Raw genomic sequence first — 24,673 nt, forward strand, 5'->3', positions numbered from 1 at the left:
ATTATAGCTGAACTTACCGAGCAATCTTTTGCATTCTGTTAGAGACCACTAACTGAACACAAAATGTCAGATAAATATAGTATTGGTGTAATGATAGAATAATGGATATGAAAAACATCATCAGAGCAATCATGTAACTCAAGGACGTATATGAGAAGGATAAGTCACACTGGGTTTTGGGGAAGTCCAAGGCAGGCGCTTTTGTGTTTGTGCACTGACCGTGACGTTGGGCGACGACTGATTTTCCTTTGATATCCGCCGGCGCAGCCTTTGATGTAGCTTGCGGGTGCGATGGTTACCGTCTTACTTTCTGAAGCGGGGCCGTCATTTCATGAGCTGTCGATCTTTTTTAACGAAAATTTAAGACATATCCTCTAAATATTCCGTCTTTAAAGCAAGTAATATACGTCGTGAAATTTAATAAACTTTACAATGGTGTTTCGTTTGACTCGATACGGCAAGTATTTGTTGAGAAAAACGGTTTTTATTCCCGGTTCATAGGCGTCTCGAGTGGTGTTTAGTAATGTAAAGAGACAGTCACGAATCCTTCTCACTTATAAATCCTTGTGTAACTATATGTAAAAGGGAGCGGTTTCTGTCCTAGAAACCTAACCCAGGTTCTGAGATCTCGGGTCCATTAGGGTCTTAGATTCTGGAACCATAAACTGAAGCTTGCAATTGACGAATGAACACAGACTCAGAAATATACGTTCAATATAATTTATTGTGGATAACAAGTGTAGAAATTAACGACGAAATAATACATACAATAGTGAAACAACTCGACTCACGCCAACTCTCGTACACCCTGCCTACATAATATGTACACCCTGTTAGGATAAACCAGCTATTTATCAATGTAATTAATACTATTTATAGGTACTGAAATATACCGCCCGATACCCAAAATATACGTTAATCTAGTGGCTACATGGCTTACTCCTATGTATACGAAAGTATATAGACGACGGACGCTACATCTACATGTATACCCTACTATATGAAACTACATTATAAACTTCATAGCGTTACCTAGTACTAGTGGCTACGTATACCCTATAGCTAGGTATAGAACAAGAAAGAGTCAGGCAGTCTAACGAGGACTTGAATCTGACTAACTAAACTACTGTAAAGCACGCGACTTTATAGCTAACGTGCGGCAAACAGCACGTGCATTATTCGCGCCAAATCCACTCGGAACTCATCCGGTCCGACTACATGTTCCGAATGTAATAAACAAACAAGATGGAAGACGAAACATGGAAACGAAGCAGACGTAAAATCACACTCCAAATTTATCGTTTTCCCTGAACTTCTACATTCCTCCCCCCTTAAGTCAAATGTACTAACATTTGGCTAATGAAAATTTGGACGCTACTCGTAGGGAAACAAAAAACACAACCATGACAAGTAAAACTTTCCAAGATACATCAAACCACTACGGTAGGTCTATGAGCTCGATTTACATGATAGCTTTAACTAGCCTAGTACTAAACAATTTCACAGTGATAACCTTATGTCAAATAATCTCGCAACACACTCAATCACACTGGACCAATACTGAAAAAATATATTACAAAAAAAAATGTTTACAAACAAACGTTCAAGATATTTTTTTTCCTGGAATCCAAATACAGTGTACAAAAATTAGACTCCATTTACAACCATACGGCCAACGATATTGACACAATCTTACAACAAATTACTGACAGAACAGGAGTATATAATTCCTGAAATGTCTACCACAAATAATCTTCTCTTAAATTTAACAAAAATAATAAGCACAGCGTATAACAATAATGCCCTGGTACACTAAGAATTTTATCAACAACCCTTTAGATAACATTGAGTTATATAAGAAAACCATATGGGAAGAATCCATTACTAACAAAAACAATTCATGGATTCAGTCAACATAGGCAAAATAAATTTATAATTATACTAATTATAAATATAGCAGGAACTTAATTCATTACTAAAACAATGATTTGATTCATGAATTAGTTACATGCCCAATAATCTATTACGATGAAAAATTCAATATCAAGGTAATTACAACATTTGCATTGGCTACCAGGCATTTATATACAACAATAGCACTGTGCATATGTAATTATAATACAATATATAGTCAATAACCAACCCCCCACACTGGATATACATGTACATTTAGCTAATAATTTTCAAACATATCAAAGTTAATGTCTGATGGGGCATACACTTCTTGTGTAGGCGCGCAACGCGTAGCCATTTGACCTGATCGCGAATGATCGCTTGACCCCGACCAAGAGGTACTACCTCTTGGTCCCGGGCCACACTGACTGTCCGTGACGTCAATATGCTGGTGGAAGTACCACCAGCTTCCTGTTGGCGTTGGCGCGCGGCCTCCTCACGGCGACGGCCCATTTCCTCGGATACTTTTACAACAGGCATCCTGAAAACCCCTGGATTTATATATTTGGAATTTGGAAGTTGCCTTCCCACTACACATAAAGGCTTAGCCTCCTGTTGCGACAGCTTATGCCGGCTGACATAATGCCTCAGCAGCTGATTCCTGCGCACAAACTTTACTGGACATCTAGTGCAACAGAAGTATGTAATCTCCTTCCTATGGATTTGGTTCCAGTGGAGCCTCATTGCTGCACTGGTTGAAAAGGGCGTTGTCCCACAGGCTGGGACTGGGCAAGCCATCCCGGACTCCCATGCTGGGTTCAAATCGGTGTCCAGGTTGTCAACCTCCTGTACTGATACTGTGATGTCTAGAATATCCATGATCTATAAAATATAACAAAGAATGTCTCAGTTCAATGTGTTTTTGAGGGGGGCCCACAATGACAATATTGTACCTCAAACGCATATGATGAAGTGATGACGTGTTTTTTTGTTACAAACAGCAGGACATATACTGCTTAATTAATTTAGTATATCTTTTTCCTTAAAAACTTTGTGCCTCTAGTACTAAACAGACTGAACCATGTCTTTAAAAACAATACTGATTTTTATTTTTTTTTTTATTTTTTTTTTTTTTCAAATCTATGGTGAATATTTATCAGGGGGTTTGACATTCCTGCCAGCTCTAGTTTTTCGGGGAGTTATCTCCCTTGGACTGCTCTGGAACTGGATTTCACTATGGTGCCATTCTAACTCTTCACTATCACTCTCATTCACAGCATCCGTATCTAAATCCACCCAAGCGTCAGGTATACTCCTACCCAAATATAGCTTTAAATGGTCTATATGGACAACAATAGGTTTCGACCAGGTGTTTTCTGTATCCTATAATTGACATCTGTCAGTCTCTCAAGGACTTTGTATGGACCTGTCCAACCTTGCCCTAACTTATCACTAACAGCTGGGGGATACCATCTCCAAACATATGCTCCTTCATCAAAATCCCTTTGTTTTGAGCCATGGTCATAGTACATTTTTTGTCTACTTGCAGCAGCACCTAACTTCTGATGAACAAACTTAAATGCAGATCTGGAGGCTGACTGTACCCAGGAAACATACTCTATGGGACATCTTTGCTCAGTTTCGGGAGGCAAGCCTACCATGATATCTAACGGACAAGAAACTTGACGACCCAACATGACCAAATTAGGACTACATTCAGTACTGCTATGTCGAGTGGCCCTATACACCATCATTACATAAGGCAAATGATCATCCCAATCATCCCTGTTTTCATTAACAAAGGCCGACAACATTTGTATGAGGGTACGATTAAGTCTCTCGACAAGTCCATCGGACTGAGGCCTATAAGGGGTTGTCCTAGTTTTATCTATCTCTAGTTTTTCACATATAGCCTTGAACAGGTCAGATTCAAACTCACGACCTTGATCCGTGTGTATACTGATAGGTGTACCAAAACCTACATAAAAACTCTGTGACTAGTTTATCTGCTACTGTTTGTGCTGTGTGATTTTGAACAGGATAAGCTTCCACCCACTTAGAGAAATAATCTCCTACTACTATAATGTAACTATTCCCGTTTTCAGTTGTTTGCAGACCACCTAGGATATCTATTGCTATACGTTCTAACGGAGCCCCTACTGGATTGGATGGAGTCAGGGGAGCTCGACCCCTTGATGGACCTGACTTCCTACGGGCACAGGAATCACACGTATTACACCAGTTTTTTAACATCTTCAACCAAACCAGGCCAATAAAACCTTTTCTGTATCATGTCAATAGTCCTATCTCGACCAAGATGACCAGATGTTCTAGAATTGTGTAAGTAATGTAAAATCTTCTCTCTAACACATTCAGGAGCTACCACCTGCTTAGTGTCCTGCCCTGACAAGTTATCTACCCCTTTCCTACACAGAATGCCATGGTCATCTACGATAAGTAACTCCCATATGTGATATAGTTTCCTTAAGTCTGCGGGAAATGTAGACACTACTGACTTTGGGGGTTTTGTGAGGTATTTGGTTTTTAAAGGTAAAAATTTCCCTAAATTTTCATCCTCCTCCTGCCAAGCTTTTATCTGTTCGGGACCCCAAGTATCTAACCAGTTTGTTAACACCCTCTCTGTTTCATCAACAGGTATATCAGGGGAGCCACCTACAGTTTGCTGTGTGACGGGGCATACTCCAACAGACTTGCTGGAGTCTTTCAGGAGACTGTCTGCTGGGGATGTAAATGTATCAAGGGAGATAACTGGCTGAGATGGAGGCCTACAACTTGGACAATTAACCCTTGTTGTCGGACATTCTGGATATCGAGACAGACTATCAGCATTTCCATGCTTGTTGCCTGGTCTGTGCTGAATTTCCATGTCATACATATCTAGAACTGCTAACCATCTGGCAAGGACTCCCTCGGGATCCTTAAAGTTTTTGAGCCAAGTCAGAGAAGCATGATCTGTTCTAAGAAGGAATGGCCTACCCCAAAGGAAGTGTTTGAAATATTTCACAAATGTGACAACTGCAAGGAGTTCCCTATGTGTTGTACAATAATTGGACTGAGCCCTATTTAGGGTTCTACTACCAAATGCAATGACTTTCTCCTCCCCATTCTGTATTTGGGAGAGAACAGCACCGACACCTGTTAGACTCGCATCTGTGTCTAAGATGAACTTGCCTGTCTCCGTAGGAAAGCTGAGTACAGGGGCACTTGTTAATAAATTTTTTTAGAACTTCAAACGAGTTTTCACACCCTATATCCCACTTAAACTTCTTGTTTTTTCTGGTAAGCATAGTAAGAGGTGAAGCTATAGCCGAAAAATTTGGTATAAATCTCCGATAATAGCCAGCAAGACCCAAAAAACTTCTAACCTCACTAACATTTGAAGGTGAAGGCCAGTCCCTAACGACCTTGACTTTGCCAGGGTCACAACTGATTCCTGCTGGTGAAACTAAATGGCCTAGATAAGAGACAGACGTTTGAAATAGGTCGCATTTTTTCGCTTTAAGCTTGAGATTAGCTTCCCTAATACACTGAAACACATCCCTAAGGTTTTTAAGGGCAACTTCAAAGGTGTGACCAAATACAATTACATCGTCTAGATAACACAGACATTTGGTCCAGTTAAGACCACCCAGTACTAATTGCATAAGCCTTGAGAAGGTAGCAGGGGCGTTACAGAGCCCGAAGGGCATCACATTAAACTCGTACAACCCCTTATGAGTGCTGAAGGCTGTTTTCTCCCTGTCTGCCTTACTCATACGGCATTGCCAGTATCCACTAGCTAAATCAAGGGTACTAAACCATCTAGCCCCAGCTAAGGTGTCTAATGCATCGTCTATCCTAGGCAAAGGAAATGCATCCTTTTTGGTAACTGCATTCAACTTACGGTAATCTATGCAAAAACGTACTGATCCATCTTTCTTAGATACCAAGACTACAGGGGCTGCCCATGGGCTATTACTAGGCTGTATAATACCATCCCCCAACATTTTGTCTAACTCTTTCTCTACTACACATTTTTGAGATGGAGAAATGCGTCTAGCAGGTATTCTAATTGGAGGCTCGTCACCAGTATTTACTGTGTGTTCAACTAATTTTGTCTGACCTATCTCTCCCTTTGGACTTTGGAATATGTCACTATATTCAGTTACCAAATCTGTGGCCATTTGTTTCTCTGACGGTGTCAGTTCCGGTGAGAACCGGCTTACCATTGGCTCTAAATAATCAGGTAGTGTTCTAAGGTTCCCCTCAACTTCTTCTATTTCATGAACCCCATTTACCGAGGACACGTCGCCCACAATAGTATTTTGCTGTAACCTGATAGACTTTCTACCGAGGTTCATGACAGAGAGACTAATCTCTTTACATGAGGTCTGTACCAAAACTTTTGCCATCATTAAACCTTGGTTTGCTACATATGTGTTTGGCTCTACTATCCCTTCTACGCTATCAATAGCTCCCTCTATATAGCCCTTAAAATGACACTCGGAGTTAGCTGGCAAGGAGACCGTTTCACACATCCTTATACGGGCACATCCTTTATACCCTTCTGTGACTAAATTGACACACTGACCCTCCAACCTGAGGATCTTATCCCTAAAATGGATTTCACCACCATGGTGACTCAGGAAATCTACGCCTAGAATTCCTGTCAATTGGTCCAACCTAGCCACTACAGCCTCCTGTTCATATATTAATCTGCCTACTTTAAACTTAAAGTTGGCTTTACCAGCCACCGCTAACTTGTCACCGGAAGCGGAGTACAGCATAATACCACTGCTTGTCAACTCCGGCCTACTGGACTCTGGCATAGCACTATATACATCCTCAGTAACTATTGTCACCGCAGAACCTGAATCCACAAGATACCGTGAACCTTGACCACAAACTGTAGCATCTATAAATAGACAACCTTTAATAACAGCATTTAAGCTAACCTTAGTAAGCCCTTCTGATCTTACACCAGATGGTAACTCTCCACCTAGAGCTGAGACACCGGTCAAACTTTCGGGCTCAAGCTTGACCGAAACTAGTTTTTTTGATCAACTGACTGTGGACAACGCGCTATAAAATGACCAGTCTGATCACAGCGATAACACCTTTTCTCAAATGCCTGACCTTGACCTTTGCTACTGCCCTGACCTCTACCTCTGCCTCTACCTCTACCACGCACAGCACGAGTGAGTTGCTTTCCTAGTTTCTCAAAACCTTCAGTCAAAAGAGTAACCAAATCCTGACTTTGTTTGTCACCTGTGGAACTATTGCTCTGTATAGTCTGAACTTGACCTTGTTCTATCTCATCAACAAAAGCTTTAGGTTTCCTATCAGGTGTACTTAACTCTCTATTGAAAGCCTCAAATTCGATGGCTAGTGTAATTGCAGCCTCCAAAGAAGCTGGGTGATGAAACTGGACATGGCGCTTCATATCCATACTGCTTAGCCCATGAATAAATTGATCTATAACATGCACTTCTGAGGATTCAGAGGACACACCAGGAAAAGCTAAACCAGCCAGCCGCCGTAACTCTCTACCATAGCTTACTAGGCTTTCATTATTACTCCGGGACCTATGCTTAAGTTGGCATCTATAGGCAGTCTCCCTCCCTGGGGGGTCAAATTGAGAAGCCAGAACATCCCTTATTTTCCCAAAGTCATTTATTTGAGCCAAGGTCAATGTCCCTAACACTTTTTGAGCTGGACCACGCAAGCTCATTGCTAACTGTTGAGCTTTTTCATAATTTCCCCATTGATTCCACAGGGCCACCTGTTCAAAGTGTATGATAAAATCTTTGAAATCACTTGTCCCATCATAGTTCTGGGGGTCTTTCTGTTTCCTATTTATCACCTTGCCACTGTAAGCCCTAGGGGGTTCCCCATGACTTCTATCCTGAGGAGTATTACTTTCCCAGCCTACATGAGGCTTGTTGAATGTTACGGGTGTTCTAAAGGGGGTACCCAATGATGATGGAGTAATAAGAGTTGTCTCCCCTATCTCACTGGGACCTGTATATTCATGAGAGCTGGCCCTTATGTTTGGATTTAACCCATACTGTGACTGAGGGGTATCAGGTACAAACACACTATCATCACCCGACTCCAAATAGCTAACAGCCCCGTACTGATGTCCCTCCCCATAACTAGAAATGTGTTGAGGAGGAGGGGGACGCGGAGGAGGAGGCCTAGAGCTACCCTTTACTTTAGTATGGTCTCCATACGAGACAGTTTTCGGTCTAGCCCCAGTGTCGTTAATAGGGCCAGATATATCTTCCCGACTGTAGAATTTACTCGGACTCCCCGACTCGAACCTACTACCCAAAGCTTGCGTAGTTGTACACACATCCCTAGAAGACCTATACACATCAGAGGCGCTTACAGAGGGTGGGGTGGTAATACTAGTTGTAATACTCATTCCTACAGGCCAATTATATGTATACGACGACGTTCTACCCTTTGAAGTCATATCTGAACTATATCCACTCGCCATTGCTTCAGACTAAATTCACTCAACTATGATTAAAATTTACGAAAAATAAAGCCCAAAATGGGTTGCCAAGATCCTGGTCAGTACAGCACCAATGTAAAAGGGAGCGGTTTCTGTCCTAGAAACCTAACCCAGGTTCTGAGATCTCGGGTCCATTAGGGTCTTAGATTCTGGAACCATAAACTGAAGCTTGCAATTGACGAATGAACACAGACTCAGAAATATACGTTCAATATAATTTATTGTGGATAACAAGTGTAGAAATTAACGACGAAATAATACATACAATAGTGAAACAACTCGACTCACGCCAACTCTCGTACACCCTGCCTACATAATATGTACACCCTGTTAGGATAAACCAGCTATTTATCAATGTAATTAATACTATTTATAGGTACTGAAATATACCGCCCGATACCCAAAATATACGTTAATCTAGTGGCTACATGGCTTACTCCTATGTATACGAAAGTATATAGACGACGGACGCTACATCTACATGTATACCCTACTATATGAAACTACATTATAAACTTCATAGCGTTACCTAGTACTAGTGGCTACGTATACCCTATAGCTAGGTATAGAACAAGAAAGAGTCAGGCAGTCTAACGAGGACTTGAATCTGACTAACTAAACTACTGTAAAGCACGCGACTTTATAGCTAACGTGCGGCAAACAGCACGTGCATTATTCGCGCCAAATCCACTCGGAACTCATCCGGTCCGACTACATGTTACGAATGTAATAAACAAACAAGATGGAAGACGAAACATGGAAACGAAGCAGACGTAAAATCACACTCCAAATTTATCGTTTTCCCTGAACTTCTACATATATATATATATATGTATACTAACTACAGTTGGGAGCAAGCTAAACTTGGTAGTGAAGTGCACTGGAGTGCACAAGTAAAGTTAACTCCGGTTCACTAGCTAGTGCACTAGAGTTAACATCGTAGTGCACTAGAGTTAACATTGTAGTGCACTAGAGTTCACATTGTAGTGCACTAGAGTTAACATTGTAGTGCACTAGAGTTAACATCGTAGTGCACTAGAGTTAACACTGTAGTGCACTAGAGTTCACATCGTAGTGCACAAGATAAATGAGCCTGATACTCCTACTTATTGCATAAATTGTACATGTACAATCTGTTCATGTATATATTTCATTGAATGGTTTTAAATATCTTTCAATTATTTTAGATGAATTACCAAATGTACTCTGTATTTAAAAATTAGCATAACTAAGTTAGTATGTAAATAATTAATTTATTAAATAAAATGGTTACTTTTATTGGTGTACATTATTATATATGGGTTTTATCTGAGTAATTTAGCCTAATATGAGTTTTAATATTAAAGTAAAGACTATACCGTAAGCTGCAATATGGCCACATGCATCTTTTCTTTAGATAATTTTTTTTCAGAAAATAAATGAATTTACTTATTTATTAGGATCAAATATTTTATACTTGTTATAATAAATTTACTAATAGCTACATTTATTACTCAGATCAAATATTAGGTATTCCAGATATAAATAGCTATATTAATTTTAATTTATTTCAAGTATTTAATTAATTTTTTTATTTGATTTTATTATTTATTTATTTGAATCATATATCTTTGTTTTTGCCATCCTAGAAATTAACAGCTATATATAATTGTATCTCACATTTAGAATGTCAGATTTTATACATTTAGCAGTTTTGGCTATTACACTTTTATTATACCCTCATAAGTCGCTTGGTGAATTTTACCTGCACTGGCCAGGCTCCAGGCCTAGGGCATTAACCAAGCTAGGGGTCACCTGTCTTGTCATGCATGACTGCCCCTCACCTTATCCTGTAATTACCTATGAAGCCAGTTCAATTCACACAAAAATTGTGATTTCTGAAAATACAGGTGAACAGGTGCCCTATGAGTTTTGATTTTTGAAAAGTTACAGAACTTTGCATTTTGTCAAGAGTCAACAATTTAACTGAATTAAATTAAGTTGAAATTTATTAAATAGTTCTTACTATTAGCTTCCTTTGTACCCAAATAACTCTGTCAGAGACATACAAATATAGATTTTATATGTCTCTGACTCTGTTAATTAATTCTAGCAAGAAATTTATATGGTTATTTAACAGCTGTGCGATTGGGACGATCAGTCAATCAAATTTGCGAAATCATTCCATATGATAAACGGACCACGTTGATGAGTCTAATTATTTAAATCAAATCCTTATTTCTGTTTAAACATATATTTCTACACATGTAATATTACATCATAATATTTGAAATATATTTTGATTGATATATTAAATTTTGATTTATTTCTACTAGTTGGGCGACACCTGAAGGAGTGTCGCGGATGAAATGAAGAGAAGAGAAAGGGAAGATAACTCTTGTTGTTACCCTTAAACGGGACCAATTCCATTAGGTTATGAACGAGAGGCCGATGGGCCTTAACGGTCATCTGACTATTGGCACAATACAACACATCAAAGAATAAAGTAGTGGCACACAGTTAAGGCAATCCAAAAAGAAATAATTTATTAGAAGAAGTCCAGGTCCTGATATATTTAATGAATTAGACCATGAATGAAGGTCCCTTGATCCCCACCATGCTGCAAATCCAATTTCCAGTCTCAAGGTAGTCATTCATGTTACAGGCTCAATATCAGGTCTCTATAGGCCATTAAGTTATTCACACGAAGTCCTTAAAAGATTTTAGCCTATTTGACCTGAATGAAGGTCAAGATAATTTATTTGAACAAACTTGATAGCCCTTCATCCAAGCATGCCACAGACCCAATATGAGTACCCTGGGCCTTTTGGTTCTTGAGAAGAAGTCGTTTAAAGATTTTAGCCTTTTTGACCCCTGTGACCTTGAGTGAAGGTGAAGGTCCTTCATTTGAACAAACTTGGTAGCCATTCATTCTAGCATGCCACAGACCCAATATCAGATCTCTAGGCCTCTTAGTTATTCACAAGAGGTCGTTTAAAGATTTTACCCTATTTGACCCCTGTGACCTTGAATGAAGGTCACTGTCTTTCATTTGAACAAAGTTGGTAGCCATTCATATCAGCATGTCACAGGCCCAATATCAGGTCTCTAGGCTACTTACTTATTCACATGAAGTCGTTTAAAGATTTTAGCCTATTTGACCCCTGTGACCTTGAATGAAAGTCAACGTCATCTGTTTGAACAAATTTGGTAGCCATTCATTCTAGCATGCCACAGACCCAATATCAGATCTCTAGGCCTATTAGTTATTCACAAGAGGTCGTTTAAAGATTTTACCCTATTTGACCCCTGTGACCTTGAATGAAGGTCATTGGCCTTCATTTGAATAAAGTTGGAAGCCATTCATATCAGCATGTCACAGGCCCAATATCAGGTCTCTAGGCTACTTACTTATTCACATGAAGTCGTTTAAAGATTTTAGCCTATTTGACCCCTGTGACCTTGAATGAAAGTCAAGGTCATCTGTTTGAACAAATTTGGTCGTCATTCATTCTAGCATGCCACAGATCCAATATCAGGTCTCTAGGCCTCTTAGTTATTCACAAGAAGTTGTTTAAAATATTTTAGCCTATTTGACCCCTGTGACCTTGAAGAAGGTCAAGGTCATTTATTTGAACAAACTTGGCAGCCCTTTATCCCAGCATGCCGCAAACCTAATATGAGTACCCTGGGCCATTTGGTTCATGATAAGAATTTGTTTTAAGATTGTAGCCCTTTTGACCACTGTGACCTTGAATGAAGGTCAAGGTCATTCATTTGAACAAACTTGGTAGCCCTTCATCCCAGCATGGTACAGGCCAAATATCAGTACCCTGGGCCTTTCGTTTGAATGAAAAAGTTTTGCACTGCAGACTGCGGACGGCGCACGATAGCGGACGGCGCACGATGACGGACGATGCATGATGACAATAGATCTTCCTGACCTAAAAATATACCAGAGCTGGAAGTCATTTAAGGATTTTAGTCTATTTGACCCCTGTGACCTTGAATAAAGGTCAAGGTTATTTATTTAAACAACCTTGGTAGTTCATTGTATAATATATACTGGCAGTTAACCTGAAAGATACAATATAATTGATTGTCTATAAAAACACCAATAAAGGAATGTAATTAAAAACTGAAAAAATCCTTTTAAGCTACATCCTCAATACTCCATGGGTAACTATCACTGACGTAATATCCACTCTTGGACTATCTCATAGTAACATTGGAGCCACTTCAGAAGAAACAAACTGACCAATCACAGGCTAGCAGAAATCATTTTTGGCTACATCCTCAATACTCCAGGGGTTACTATCACTGACGTAACATTGCAAAGTTGGTTCAAATCTTTAAAAAGCATTAATGAATTAAAAGAAACCCCTTTTGGACCCACTCCTCAGGCCTCTGTGGGTCAATCATGGAAAATTTGTTAATAGGATTCAATGGCCATATCATACTGATAATTCTGACAACATTTGACTCATTTTCTATTACAAATGACCAAATAATGTTCAAAAATGTGTTTTACCTAAATAAACTATAGTAAACGTGACCCCCTCCCCACGTGATTCCATCTATGAAGAGTATTTGATTCCACTATTTCTAGAATTTTAGAAGAAGATTGTTGAAGTTTTAGCCTAATTGACCCCTTTTGGCCCCAACCCTCAGGTTCCTAGGGGACCATATAATTCACAATTTTGATTGACCTTTGGCCTTGAAAAGTCTCTGCAAAATTAGATTAGGTCACTGGAGACTTCATCTCAGGTGACCTCAAAACTGATTCCTGCATAGACTTCCTTTCAAGATTACAGAGAAAGTCACACCCAACTTCAAACCAACACATATGTACAGTGAACCACATTATAAAATTCCTTTGATGTATGTTAAATGATCTAGTGACCTGTGTCTTCTGTTGCCTGCAGTTTCATTGACCGATTGCCAGGTGTAAAATAGCCACGCCTCTACCCCCAGGAACAAACAATGCGGTTTGATTGACAGCTGGCGATCAGTTAATTATGAAATAGTGCAGGGGTAGATATTATGTCAGTGATAGTAACCCCTGGCGTATGGAGAAGGATTAGGCTATTACTCTGCTATTTTCTTAAATAAAGGGAGACTTAAAACTTGAATGTGGCATTTTATAATTGTCCCTATGACATACAATTAAGTAGTTCATCATAATTGCTATTGCTGCCTGGAATATGCATTTTCATGAATAATCAGGCAAAAGTCTCTGGTAGCTACCCCCATTTTATCGAAAAATAAGTAAAAAATTGGTAATAATAGACAATATCACCTGGCTGGCACTCAATCTCTTACAAATACATACATTTTAGAGAACAAGAAATGTTAAACAGTTTTTTTACAAAGAAAAAAAAACAACAAAATAAAACTACTGCTATAATCAAGTTAAAATAACCAGAAAATGTATAAATCTATGTAATAGATGTATAAATGTATGTATGTACTTCATATGATTGCAATTACTATACATACATGTATAATGTATATGGTATGTCGGAGTGAATGTGTATATGCCTGTATTATGTTATGTACTAAAAAATGTCTTGAAAAATAAAAAAAAAAATATTAAAAAAAAAAAATAACCAGAATTCATTTAATATGGATGATATCGTTTCATAATGACACGGCATCAAAGATTTGAAAAATATCATGTACTTAAAGATGTACATCACGAATAATCATGTAAAAGTCTCGATCTGCTACGCCCATTTTTTCAATAAGAAACTGTTTTTCCTCATGTAGATAAAAAAAATGTCAAAATATAGACAATATTGGTCTGACCGAATACTCAATCCAAAACTAAACATACATTTCTCTGTTTTCGCAATTCTTTTAGTGATATTGAGGATTTTGCTAGAAAATATACCTTAAAAAAAATAAGCCAATTACCTCCCTTTATCCAATCCCAATGAATACTGTTCATATGACCATTTAAAGAATATAAAGTTTTTAATTTAACACCCACGTACCCTTTTACAAGTAAGTCAGTTGGCATTTTCAACCCTTGATGGTATACATGCATCTGATCATACTTACATAAGATATTTAAAAATATAATGCTTTAATCAAGAAATGCCTTTGAAATGTATAATGCTAATTGGAATTTCATGTTGGGCAATTAGGGTAATGGGTTATATTAGGTGCCAATCTTTCTAATTATCATAACCTTTTATGCGAACTCTATTAGTGGGGCCACGGTGGCCAGGTGGTAAAGTTGTCCTGACATATTACCACAAGCCGTCCACCTCTGGGTCACAATTGCAAGTTCGAATCCTATGTGGAGAATTTGCCAGGTACTGACAGCTGGTCGGTCGGTGATTTTTCTCCGGGTTCTCCGGCTTTCCTCCACCATCAAATCTGGCACGTCCTTAAATGACCCTGCATGGCTGTTAATAGGAAGTTAAACTAATAAAAAAAAAAGAGAACTCTATTCTACATCCGAATTGTACATCCGAATTGGCACACATATGGTACCAGGTAATTAAATTATTTTAAATCCTTGATACTGCTGAAGGATATGAAAATCAGTATACATACGCAGAAATGAATTACTTGGTACATCTTTCATGCTTCAGTCCTTTGTTTTATTAATCATATTTTTTATATATGAGGAAGATTACCTATATATATATATATATACATTTGTATATAGGTACTAGTATTTAAAATAGTTACCGTTTCCAAGTGTTATTCATCACAGATGAAAAAAATGTCAACAGCAAGCAAACCATAATTTAAAGATGCTCCACCGCTGACAAAAGGTATTTTATCAGTATCAAAAACAAAAGCAGACGATTTAGTATTTTTCTTCGGTCACAAAAGTTACATACTTTACAACATAACCACCATTGAAAAGTTTGAGCTTCTAATTTTACTTCAAGTAAAAAATTAAAAAAATAATTAATTGCATCCCGAAAAAATTCCGTGGCACTATATCCTATATGGAATGAAGTACTGATTGTGCATGTACCAAAGGCAAAATAAAATATCTTATATATTTTTTTGTGTTAATTAGATATACATATACACGATTAAACACCAATCAGTGTTCAAATAATGAATATCATTTATGCTCTGTCGGCGGTGGAGCATCTTTAAAAGTCTATACCTTAACCGAAATGGCTTTCAATTGATCAATTTTTTTGAATTTTTTTTTTTTTTTTGATTTAGAAAAATTTTGAAAACATTTCTCAAGCTGATGAGGCTGTTACAAGTTTGACATTCACTACTGTATAGTGAGCGTTATAACTAGGTCTCCTTTTACCTAGATACTGTATGATATTTTAAAAAAACCCAGAAAACTGTTGTTATTTTGGAAATAAAATGTCAAAATATCCTTAAAGGTACGTGGTATTTCAAATTTTATAAATTTAAGTTTAATAAATTTCAAATGATATAGCCATGAGTGTAAGATTCTATTTATCACATAACTATAGTATTAATCAAAACATAGTCAAAACTTCAGTGATTCTGACAGGACAGTGGCGTAGGATGATGAAACGTAATGGGGGGGGGGGGGGGGGCAAAGGTCCTCAATATTTCATAACACCCCCCCCCCCCCCCCCCCCCCGCGCCCCGCACCCACAGGAGATACTTGATATTACTTTTTTCATATATCATTACATATAATCATTGTACACATCTATATACAGTGGCGTCGCTAACAGGAAATTAATTTGGGGGGTTTCCCCCGGCAAAAGATTTTATTATTTAGAATGGCAGAGATGAGTTTTACGATGAATTTTGTTGAATTTGCGAGCACCTTAGGCGCGAGATTTTCGTGTTTGGGGGTCCGAGGGATTTCCCCAGGAAAAAAATTTACGATTTAGAATGGATGAGATAAGTTTTACGACGTATTTTGTTGAATTTGCGAGCGCCGTAGGCACGAGATTTTGGTGTTTGAGGGGGTCCAGGGGTCTCCCCCGGGAAAAAGTTTTACTACAGGGTGTATTTAGAATGGCTGAGATGAGTTTTAAGATGCATTTTGTTGAATTTGCCGTAGCAAGAGTTTTGGGTTTTTGTGGGGTCCGGGGGTCTCCCCCTGGGAAAAAATATTACGATTTTGTATTTTGATGATTTTTAAGCCTTCTGAACATGGTAATTTTTCGATTTGAAGTTACCTGCATTTAGAAATGAAAATTGTGAGTGTCATCTTACCATTAGGCAACCCAGCTTAATCTGAACATACCGGATTCACACCATCGGCACATTGTTGTGTAACTCAAAATAATAATCATCTGATTATCTTGCTAAGACATATAAACAAATAAATCTGTTAAGAAGCATTTTTTGAAATAGTATAATCCCTTGATGGACATTTTTAGTCTAGTTCGTGTGTATTGAATTTTCATTATTAAAGGTTTGAACATTACATAATTGAATGTTTTAGGAAACACGCCGCGCAGCGAAATATTTTCTAACAAGAGATCCCAGAAGGATCTTGGCGCCCACCAAAGAATGATCTATGTCTGATAACAGAAAGAGGGATCTTTTCCCTGCTTTTCAAACTTTTACTACATGCTATATATGAAACTTGAGAAAGATCCTTTCAGTACTTTCTGAGATATGTAACAGTAATAAACTTCAATTATTAAAATCAAAGATGGCTACTAGTCGATCATCTTGCTGACCGATAAGTCCGAAAATGCACTAGACCCCTTCAGGAACCTGCACATGAAATTTGAGAAAGATCCCTTCAGTACTTTCTGAGAAATAGCGGTAACAAACTTTAACTATCAAAATCCAAGATGGCCGTCGGTCGGCTATCTTGTTGACCGATCGCTCCCAAAATGCAATATGCACAACTAGGTTTCAAGGGGAACATGCATATGAAATTTGAGAGAGATCCCTTCAGTGCTTTCTGGGAAATAGCGGTAACAAACTTTAACTATCAAAATCCAAGATGGCCGCCGGTCGGCCATCTTGTTGACCGATTGGTCCAAAAATGCAATATGCACAACTAGGGCCCTAGGGAAACCTACATATGAAATTTGAGAAAGATCCCTTCAGTACTTTCTGAGAAATAGCGGTAACAAACTTTAACTATCAAAATCCAAGATGGCCGCCAGTTGGCCATCTTGTTGACCGATCGCTCCCAAAATGCAATATGCACAACTAGGGCCCTAGGGGAACCTACATATGAAATTTGAGAAAGATCCCTTCAGTACTTTCTGGGAAATAGCAGTAACAAACTTTAACTATCAAAATCCAAGATGGCCGCCAGTCGGCCATCTTGTTGACCGATTGGTCCCAAAATGCAATATGCACAACTAGGGCCCTAGGGGAACCTACATGTGAAATTTGAGAAAGATCCCTTCAGTACTTTCTGAGAAATAGCGGTAACAAGAATTGTTAACGGACGGACGGAAGGACGGACGGACGGAAGGACGGACGGACGGACCACGGACCACGGACGAAAGGCGATTTGAATAGCCCACCATCTGATGATGGTGGGCTAAAAAGTTCAAAAATGTGTAGGTGGACCCTTTTTTTCTTTCAAATGTGCATTTTTAGAACATTTCACTCAGCCAAAATGGTGGGGCAAAAAGACATGTTTATTGAATTCTAGATCTATTGAATCCTTGAGAGAATAGCCAGGGCTTAAGCTCTGGGTCAAAATTGGGATTACTTTGTTTAGTTTCAATTCTGTTTTATGTAAGAGTGGCGAAATCAGGCTTGGATTCGACGTGTCAACCGAGATAATCATACAACATCACAGACGTCATTAATATCTACGACGCCACAGTAACGTTCGTCTTACAACATTTATGACATGACCGTATATAACATTGCTAAATGGGTCAGAGTGATATTATACATGTATACTAATTTTCACAACATGTGTCAATCTGATGATTCCTGTCAGCATCCTATTTATTACGCAGTACAAATGTAGTTGTCTATCACTATACACAACACAGCAAAATTGTGAAATGAATTTTCATTAACATTATTGACCTCACCCACCCAGTCTGTACAGTAACTTAAACCTAAGCAATTATAATGTGTCATGTAAAACTGCAGTGCATACAAATGTCCATATCTACATGTAATAATGTTGATCATATCCATTGTCAAACTACATTGTTACCATTTCTTTTAATTTTTTTTCTGGTTTGTTTTCTTTAGTTGTCTAATATTCAGATTACTTACAGACGTTTCGGTACCTTCTGAAAGTCATTTCGCCATGTTCACTTTATGATACCGAAAAGACTTCCGCATGTACCGAAATGACATGTAACGAAGCTGCGATACATGTGAGCCTACGGACTACCGAAACGACATGTGCATTACTTTATGGTTTAACTAACTAGCAATTTAATCATATGATCAAACAATATAATAGGAGATACATATATTCAAACGGCATCTGCCTCAAAGGCAGTACAATTGTCAGTTTACGTGCTGTTAAGCCACGATTTAGAACGCATGCATGGTTCTGTTGTCAGTCACTCGCGATGATGATCATAAGCAGACTGTAAACTGTTCCTAACGTTATATTTGCAGGCCTACAAAAACAATCAAATATATCTGATAATAGTAATATCCATCGATAATGATATTGATGTCTATAACAAGTAAAATGAACAATTACTTACCTGATCATGCCGAATTTAACTTGAACATCAAGGCGGCTTCAACGTTTTTACTCAACCGGATACAAACAATATACACATTCCTCATAGGGGGCGCGATAGTCTGCGCCATGATTTTGTGCATTCGAATCAGTACAAACAGATCCATTTCACTGTTGCACTTTTTGGGCGCATATTGTAACACAATTGTGGTGATTAGTGAATAATTTTGTTACGCATTTCATGATATTTATTCACCTCTACAGAAAATTTCATAAATATCACTCATTTTTAAATGGTATATTTGCCTGTCCAATCGGTGAGAATAGCCCGAAGGAAGGCGTCTGGGACCCCGAAATAGCTCGTCTGTTGTGGAAATTTACCAAGAACCTGCGAAATATCACCATTATTCAAGGCTGTATTGTGGTCGTTGTATGTAACATTTCCAAAAATCAGAAATACCGTTTTGTTCAGAATGATTTAGACTTTTTATATGTAGAGTCTCAGATTGCTAACTTTGTAAGTTATTTCACTAGGACGAATTAAACAGAAACCAGTGATCAAAATGCCGATTTTTGCCTGTTTGACCAAAAAAATATCACCTTTAAAGAATTTTCATAGCTGACACGATTATTTCAATCGATAGATCACGCTGAGATTAACTTACATTGAAATTTTTAACAAAATTTATAACATAGTTTCCTTATTACCCAAATCGCGAAAATAAGCGGGTTGATAGGTTTATTTAGCCGTGTTAACATTTCGTTCCAGAACGAAAACTCTGTCATAACAGAGTTGTCGTTCTTCCTCTTCATTTCATATATATACCGTATATATATGTATAAACATATGAAATCTATATCAAAATTAAGCAGCAAAAGTTGTGTACATTTATTAAAAGATTATTAACAAAAAGTGATGATCATCGACTTGTATGTACATTAAAATAATGTGGAGTGTCGCATATAATTCATGTTGTGTTTTAGTGTTTACACATACACATAAAATACAATATTTTTATCATATACATATCAAGGATTTCTAACTACATACGTGTACATATTAATTATTTAATTGTTATCATATTTAATTGATGTGTAATTGGTACAAAAATCTGTCACATAAACTAATATACATGTACTGTACATTGTACATGGGGATACAGGTATACATTGTACCCGCATACATAAATGACTTGGTGACCAATGACTTGTATACTGTAAACTCTTGGCACACAGGTCTGTCGTTATGGTCACTAGGCCTAGGGCCCTTTTCTCCCTATTTCCCCATCCCACCTGAGGTGACACCTTACCTGAGATGATCAGTCAGGCGTCACAGGTAAGGTATACCTATTTTCTTTAACCCCAGGGGGTCCATTGTAGCATTCAATTCAATAGATATATAGCATGCTGTGACAGCCTCTGTACCTGATTAGTTTAGTAAAGTCTAGCAGTCTACTTACAGCTACTTTTTATCAAAATACGCCTATTCTTTCAATTGAGAATAATTGTTATAATATTGTTTTTTTCCCCTCAAAATGAAGATAATGTATTCACATTGTTTTGTATCTTGTTTTTATTTTATTTATATTTTTTGAGGAGATGGAGAGGGTTTTATTAATTATGTACTATATAGTTAAATTTATACTACATGTACGTATATATATGTGTATTCCAAACATGCTTCGAGACAATACCCCTTGGGCTCCTTTATACCCCAGCCCCACCCCAAACCTACCTAGCTACATGTATATTGTATATGTATTTCGCGGGGTACGGACAAAAGCCCCCCCGGACAAAAGCCCCTTAGGACATAAGCCCCTAGGACAAAAGCCCCTTGGACAAAAGCCCCTCCATACTAATGGAAAAGAGGACAAAAGCCCCTTCATTTTTCAAAAAAATTAAATTCAAAAATATAGTAAAAAAAAAATATAAAATATTTTCTTATATCAGTTTTTTTTTTCTTCAAATATACATGTAGTTCAAAATAAGACACAATGTAATAATTTACTGGATTATTGGGATTTTACTAAAAATTTGATAAATTGATTTCATGATTTATAGAAAAAAAATGTAAAAAATTATATTGATGTTAATCTAATTATGACACTATATGATAGAAATATTTTGTAATTAAACATACTTTCTAATTATCTATATATATAATCAATGCAAACATCAAGCTGTTAGCCTGGTAGGTGTGTTATGATAAAGTAAACATTAATGGTTTCTTGTATATATAACATTCTAATGTCTATGTATACATGTTTTTTTTATTCTTTCTTTGATATCAATAACTCAAAAATTAAAAGAATTCAAATGATCACATCATAATTATGCTTTTTTATTATGTTTGACACTCTTCTCTGATAATACCAAAAATGTATCAAATAGCAAATAAATATCTAAACAAGAGATCCCAGAGGGATCTTGGCGCCCACCAAAGATTGATCTATGTCTGACAAATGAAAGAGGGATCTTTTCTCTGCTTTTCAAACTTACACTTCTTTTTTCTGCTTTTCAAACTTTAAACTATCAAAATCCAAGATGGTGGTCGCAAAATGCAATAGGCAGAACTAGGGTCCTAGAGGAACCTACATATGATATTTGAGAACAATCCCTTCAATACTTTCTGAGAAATAGCGGTAACAAACTTTAACTATCAAAATCCAAGATGGCTACCGGTCGGCCATTTTGTTGACCGATCAGTCCCAAAATGCAATATGCACAACTGGGGTCCTAGGGGAACCTACATATGAAATTTGAGAAAGATCCCTTCAGTGCTTTCTGAGAAATAGCGGTAACAAACTTTAACTATCAAAATCCAAGATGGCTACCTGGCGGCCATCTTGTTGACTGATCAGTCCCAAAATGCAATATGCACAACTGGGGTCCTAGGGAAACCTACATATGAAATTTGAGAAAGATCCCTTCAGTGCTTTCTGAGAAATAGCGGTAACAAACTTTAACTATCAAAATCCAAGATGGCTACCTGGCGGCCATCTTGTTGACTGATCAGTCCCAAAATGCAATATGCACAACTGGGGTCCTAGGGGAACCTACATATGAAATTTGAGAAAGATCCCTTCAGTGCTTTCTGAGAAATAGCGGTAACAAACTTTAACTATCAAAATCCAAGATGGCTACCTGGCGGCCATCTTGTTGACTGATCAGTCCCAAAATGCAATATGCACTACTAGGGTCCTAGGGGAACCTACATATGAAATTTGAGAACAATCCCTTCAAAACTTTCTGAGAAATAGCCGTAACAAACTTTAACTATCAAAATCCAAGATGGCTGCTGGTCGGCCATCTTGTTGACTGATCAGTCCCAAAATGTAATATGCAGAACTAGGGTCCTAGAGGAACCTACATATGAAATTTGAGAACAATCCCTTCAATACTTTCTGAGAAATAGCGGTAACAAACTTTAACTATCAAAATCCAAGATGGCCACGGGTCGGCCATCTTGTTGACCGATCAGTCCCAAAATGCAATATGCACAACTGGGGTCCTAGGGGAACCTACATATGAAATTTTAGAAAGATCCCTTCACTACTTTCTGAGAATTAGCCGTAACAAACTTTAACTATCAAAATCCAAGATGGCGGCTGGTCGGCCATCTTGTTGACCGATCAGTCCCAAAATGCAATATGCACAACTAGGGTCCTACGGGAACCTACATATGAAATTTGAGAAAGATCCCTTCAATACTTTATGAGAATTAGCCGTAACAAACTTTAACTATCAAAATCCAAGATGGCTGCCTGGCGGCCATCTTGTTGACAGATCAGTCCCAAAATACAATATGCACAACTAGGGTCCTAGGGGAACCTACATATGAAATTTGAGAAAGATCCCTTCAGTGCTTTCTGAGAAATAGCGGTAACAAACTTTAACTATCAAAATCCAAGATGGCTACCTGGCGGCCATCTTGTTGACCGATCAGTCCCAAAATGCAATATGCACTACTAGGGTCCTAGGGGAACCTACATATGAAATTTGAGAAAGATCCCTTCAGTACTTTCTGAGAATTAGCCGTAACAAACTTTAACTATCAAAATCCAAGATGGCGGCTGGTCGGCCATCTTGTTGACCGATCAGTCCCAAAATGCAATATGCACAACTAGGGTCCTAGGGGAACCTACATATGAAATTTGAGAAAGATCCCTTCAGTACTTTCTGAGAAATAGCGGTAACAAACTTTAACTATCAAAATCCAAGATGGCTGCCTGGCGGCCATCTTGTTGACCGATCAGTCCCAAAATACAATATGCACAACTAGGGTCCTAGGGGAACCTACATATGAAATTTGAGAAAGATCCCTTCAGTACTTTTAGAGAAATAGCGGTAACAAGAATTGTTAACGGACGGACGGACGGACGGACGGACGGACGGACGGACGGACGGACGGACGGACGGACGGACGGAAGGACGGACGGACGGACGACGGACCACGGACGAAAGGCGATTTGAATAGCCCACCATCTGATGATAAATATCTAAAAAAATAGAAATAAGAAAAAATACATTATTTTATAAAGAAGGGGCTTTTGTCCGGAGGGGCTTTTATCCTAAGGGGCTTTTGTCCGGAGGGGCTTTTGTCCTAGGGGCTTATGTCCGGCGGGGCTTTTGTCCAGGGGGGCTTTTGTCCTACACTCGTATTTCGCCACTCTGACACTTGATCTGCCCTCTGGACATGAATTGTTTTACCTGAAATTTAACTAACATGCTGGCTCAGTTATACATACGACCATCATACATACTAGTCCAAGAAAAGGATGTGATTACGTGAATGAACGTGTAAAATAAGATATTTAGATAATATATTGTATAAATTTCTGGTAAAACCTATATTCTAGCCAGAACAAATGTAGCTTCATGAACACTGTATCTAAAAATACAAGTTATTTAATTGACAATTTTAATTGTCCATGCACACTGTTGGCATTACTTTCATCCCCCATATTACAATTCAATGTTAGTAATTGTAAGGGTCCATATAGTATCCGGAAAATTCATTCATTTATTTATTTCAAAATGAATATAAGTTATACCACAAATTTGAATATACTTGTATTTGTAAGGTTATACTGGAACATGTGTGTATCACGTACATGCACGTACAGGCACTGTAAAAGTGATGTGCACTACGTAGTGCACTAGAGTTAACATGGTAGTGCACTAGAGTTAACACTGTAGTGAACTGGAGTTCACATCGTAGTGAACTGGAGTTCACATCGTAGTGCACTCTAGTGCACTACAATGTTTAGTCTAGTGCACTACGTTGTTCACTACGTGTGCACTACAAAGTGCACTAGATACCAAGTTTAGTTTGCTCCCAACTGTAGCTAGCATCATAGTATGAAGACGTGATTTATATATGTAACTTGATTAACACAAACCTGAATTCAAACTCCACAATGTAGGGGGAAACATATAAATCACCTTGTATAGTTGTCTGATAGTAAAGTGTAATGATATGTGATGGAGATATTTAGCTGTACTACAATTATATAATGTTGTCCCAACCACATCGTGGATCTATGAACACACTTCAACACAGCGTCCATATATCGTCCATATCGCTATCCCACATCTCCAAAACCTCACTTACACTAAGTTACGTAAATATTATTTCAGAAAAAAAACCTGATGCCATTAAAATCTACCACCGCAGT

General features: G+C 38.0%; 1 protein-coding gene and 1 long non-coding RNA gene across 2 annotated transcripts; one reads left to right on the plus strand and one right to left on the minus strand.

Moving 5' to 3' along the window:
- Positions 1-706: 706 nt before the first annotated feature.
- Positions 707-10,243, minus strand: LOC138320333 (uncharacterized). Its single transcript, XR_011208165.1, has 2 exons — positions 10,158-10,243; positions 707-2,775 (listed from the first exon to the last, which is right to left on the minus strand). It is a non-coding gene; the product is annotated as an uncharacterized lncRNA (long non-coding RNA).
- Positions 1,304-6,205, plus strand: LOC138320332 (uncharacterized). Its single transcript, XM_069263256.1, has 3 exons — positions 1,304-1,443; positions 3,999-4,233; positions 4,549-6,205. The coding sequence occupies exons 1-3, from the start codon at positions 1,404-1,406 to the stop codon at positions 4,793-4,795; spliced, it is 522 nt and encodes a 173-aa protein (XP_069119357.1). The 5' UTR covers positions 1,304-1,403; the 3' UTR covers positions 4,796-6,205.
- Positions 10,244-24,673: the final 14,430 nt, after the last annotated feature.

The sequence above is a fragment of the Argopecten irradians genome, chromosome 4, assembly GCF_041381155.1.
Source record: "Argopecten irradians isolate NY chromosome 4, Ai_NY, whole genome shotgun sequence".
Lineage (NCBI taxonomy): Eukaryota > Metazoa > Mollusca > Bivalvia > Pectinida > Pectinidae > Argopecten > Argopecten irradians.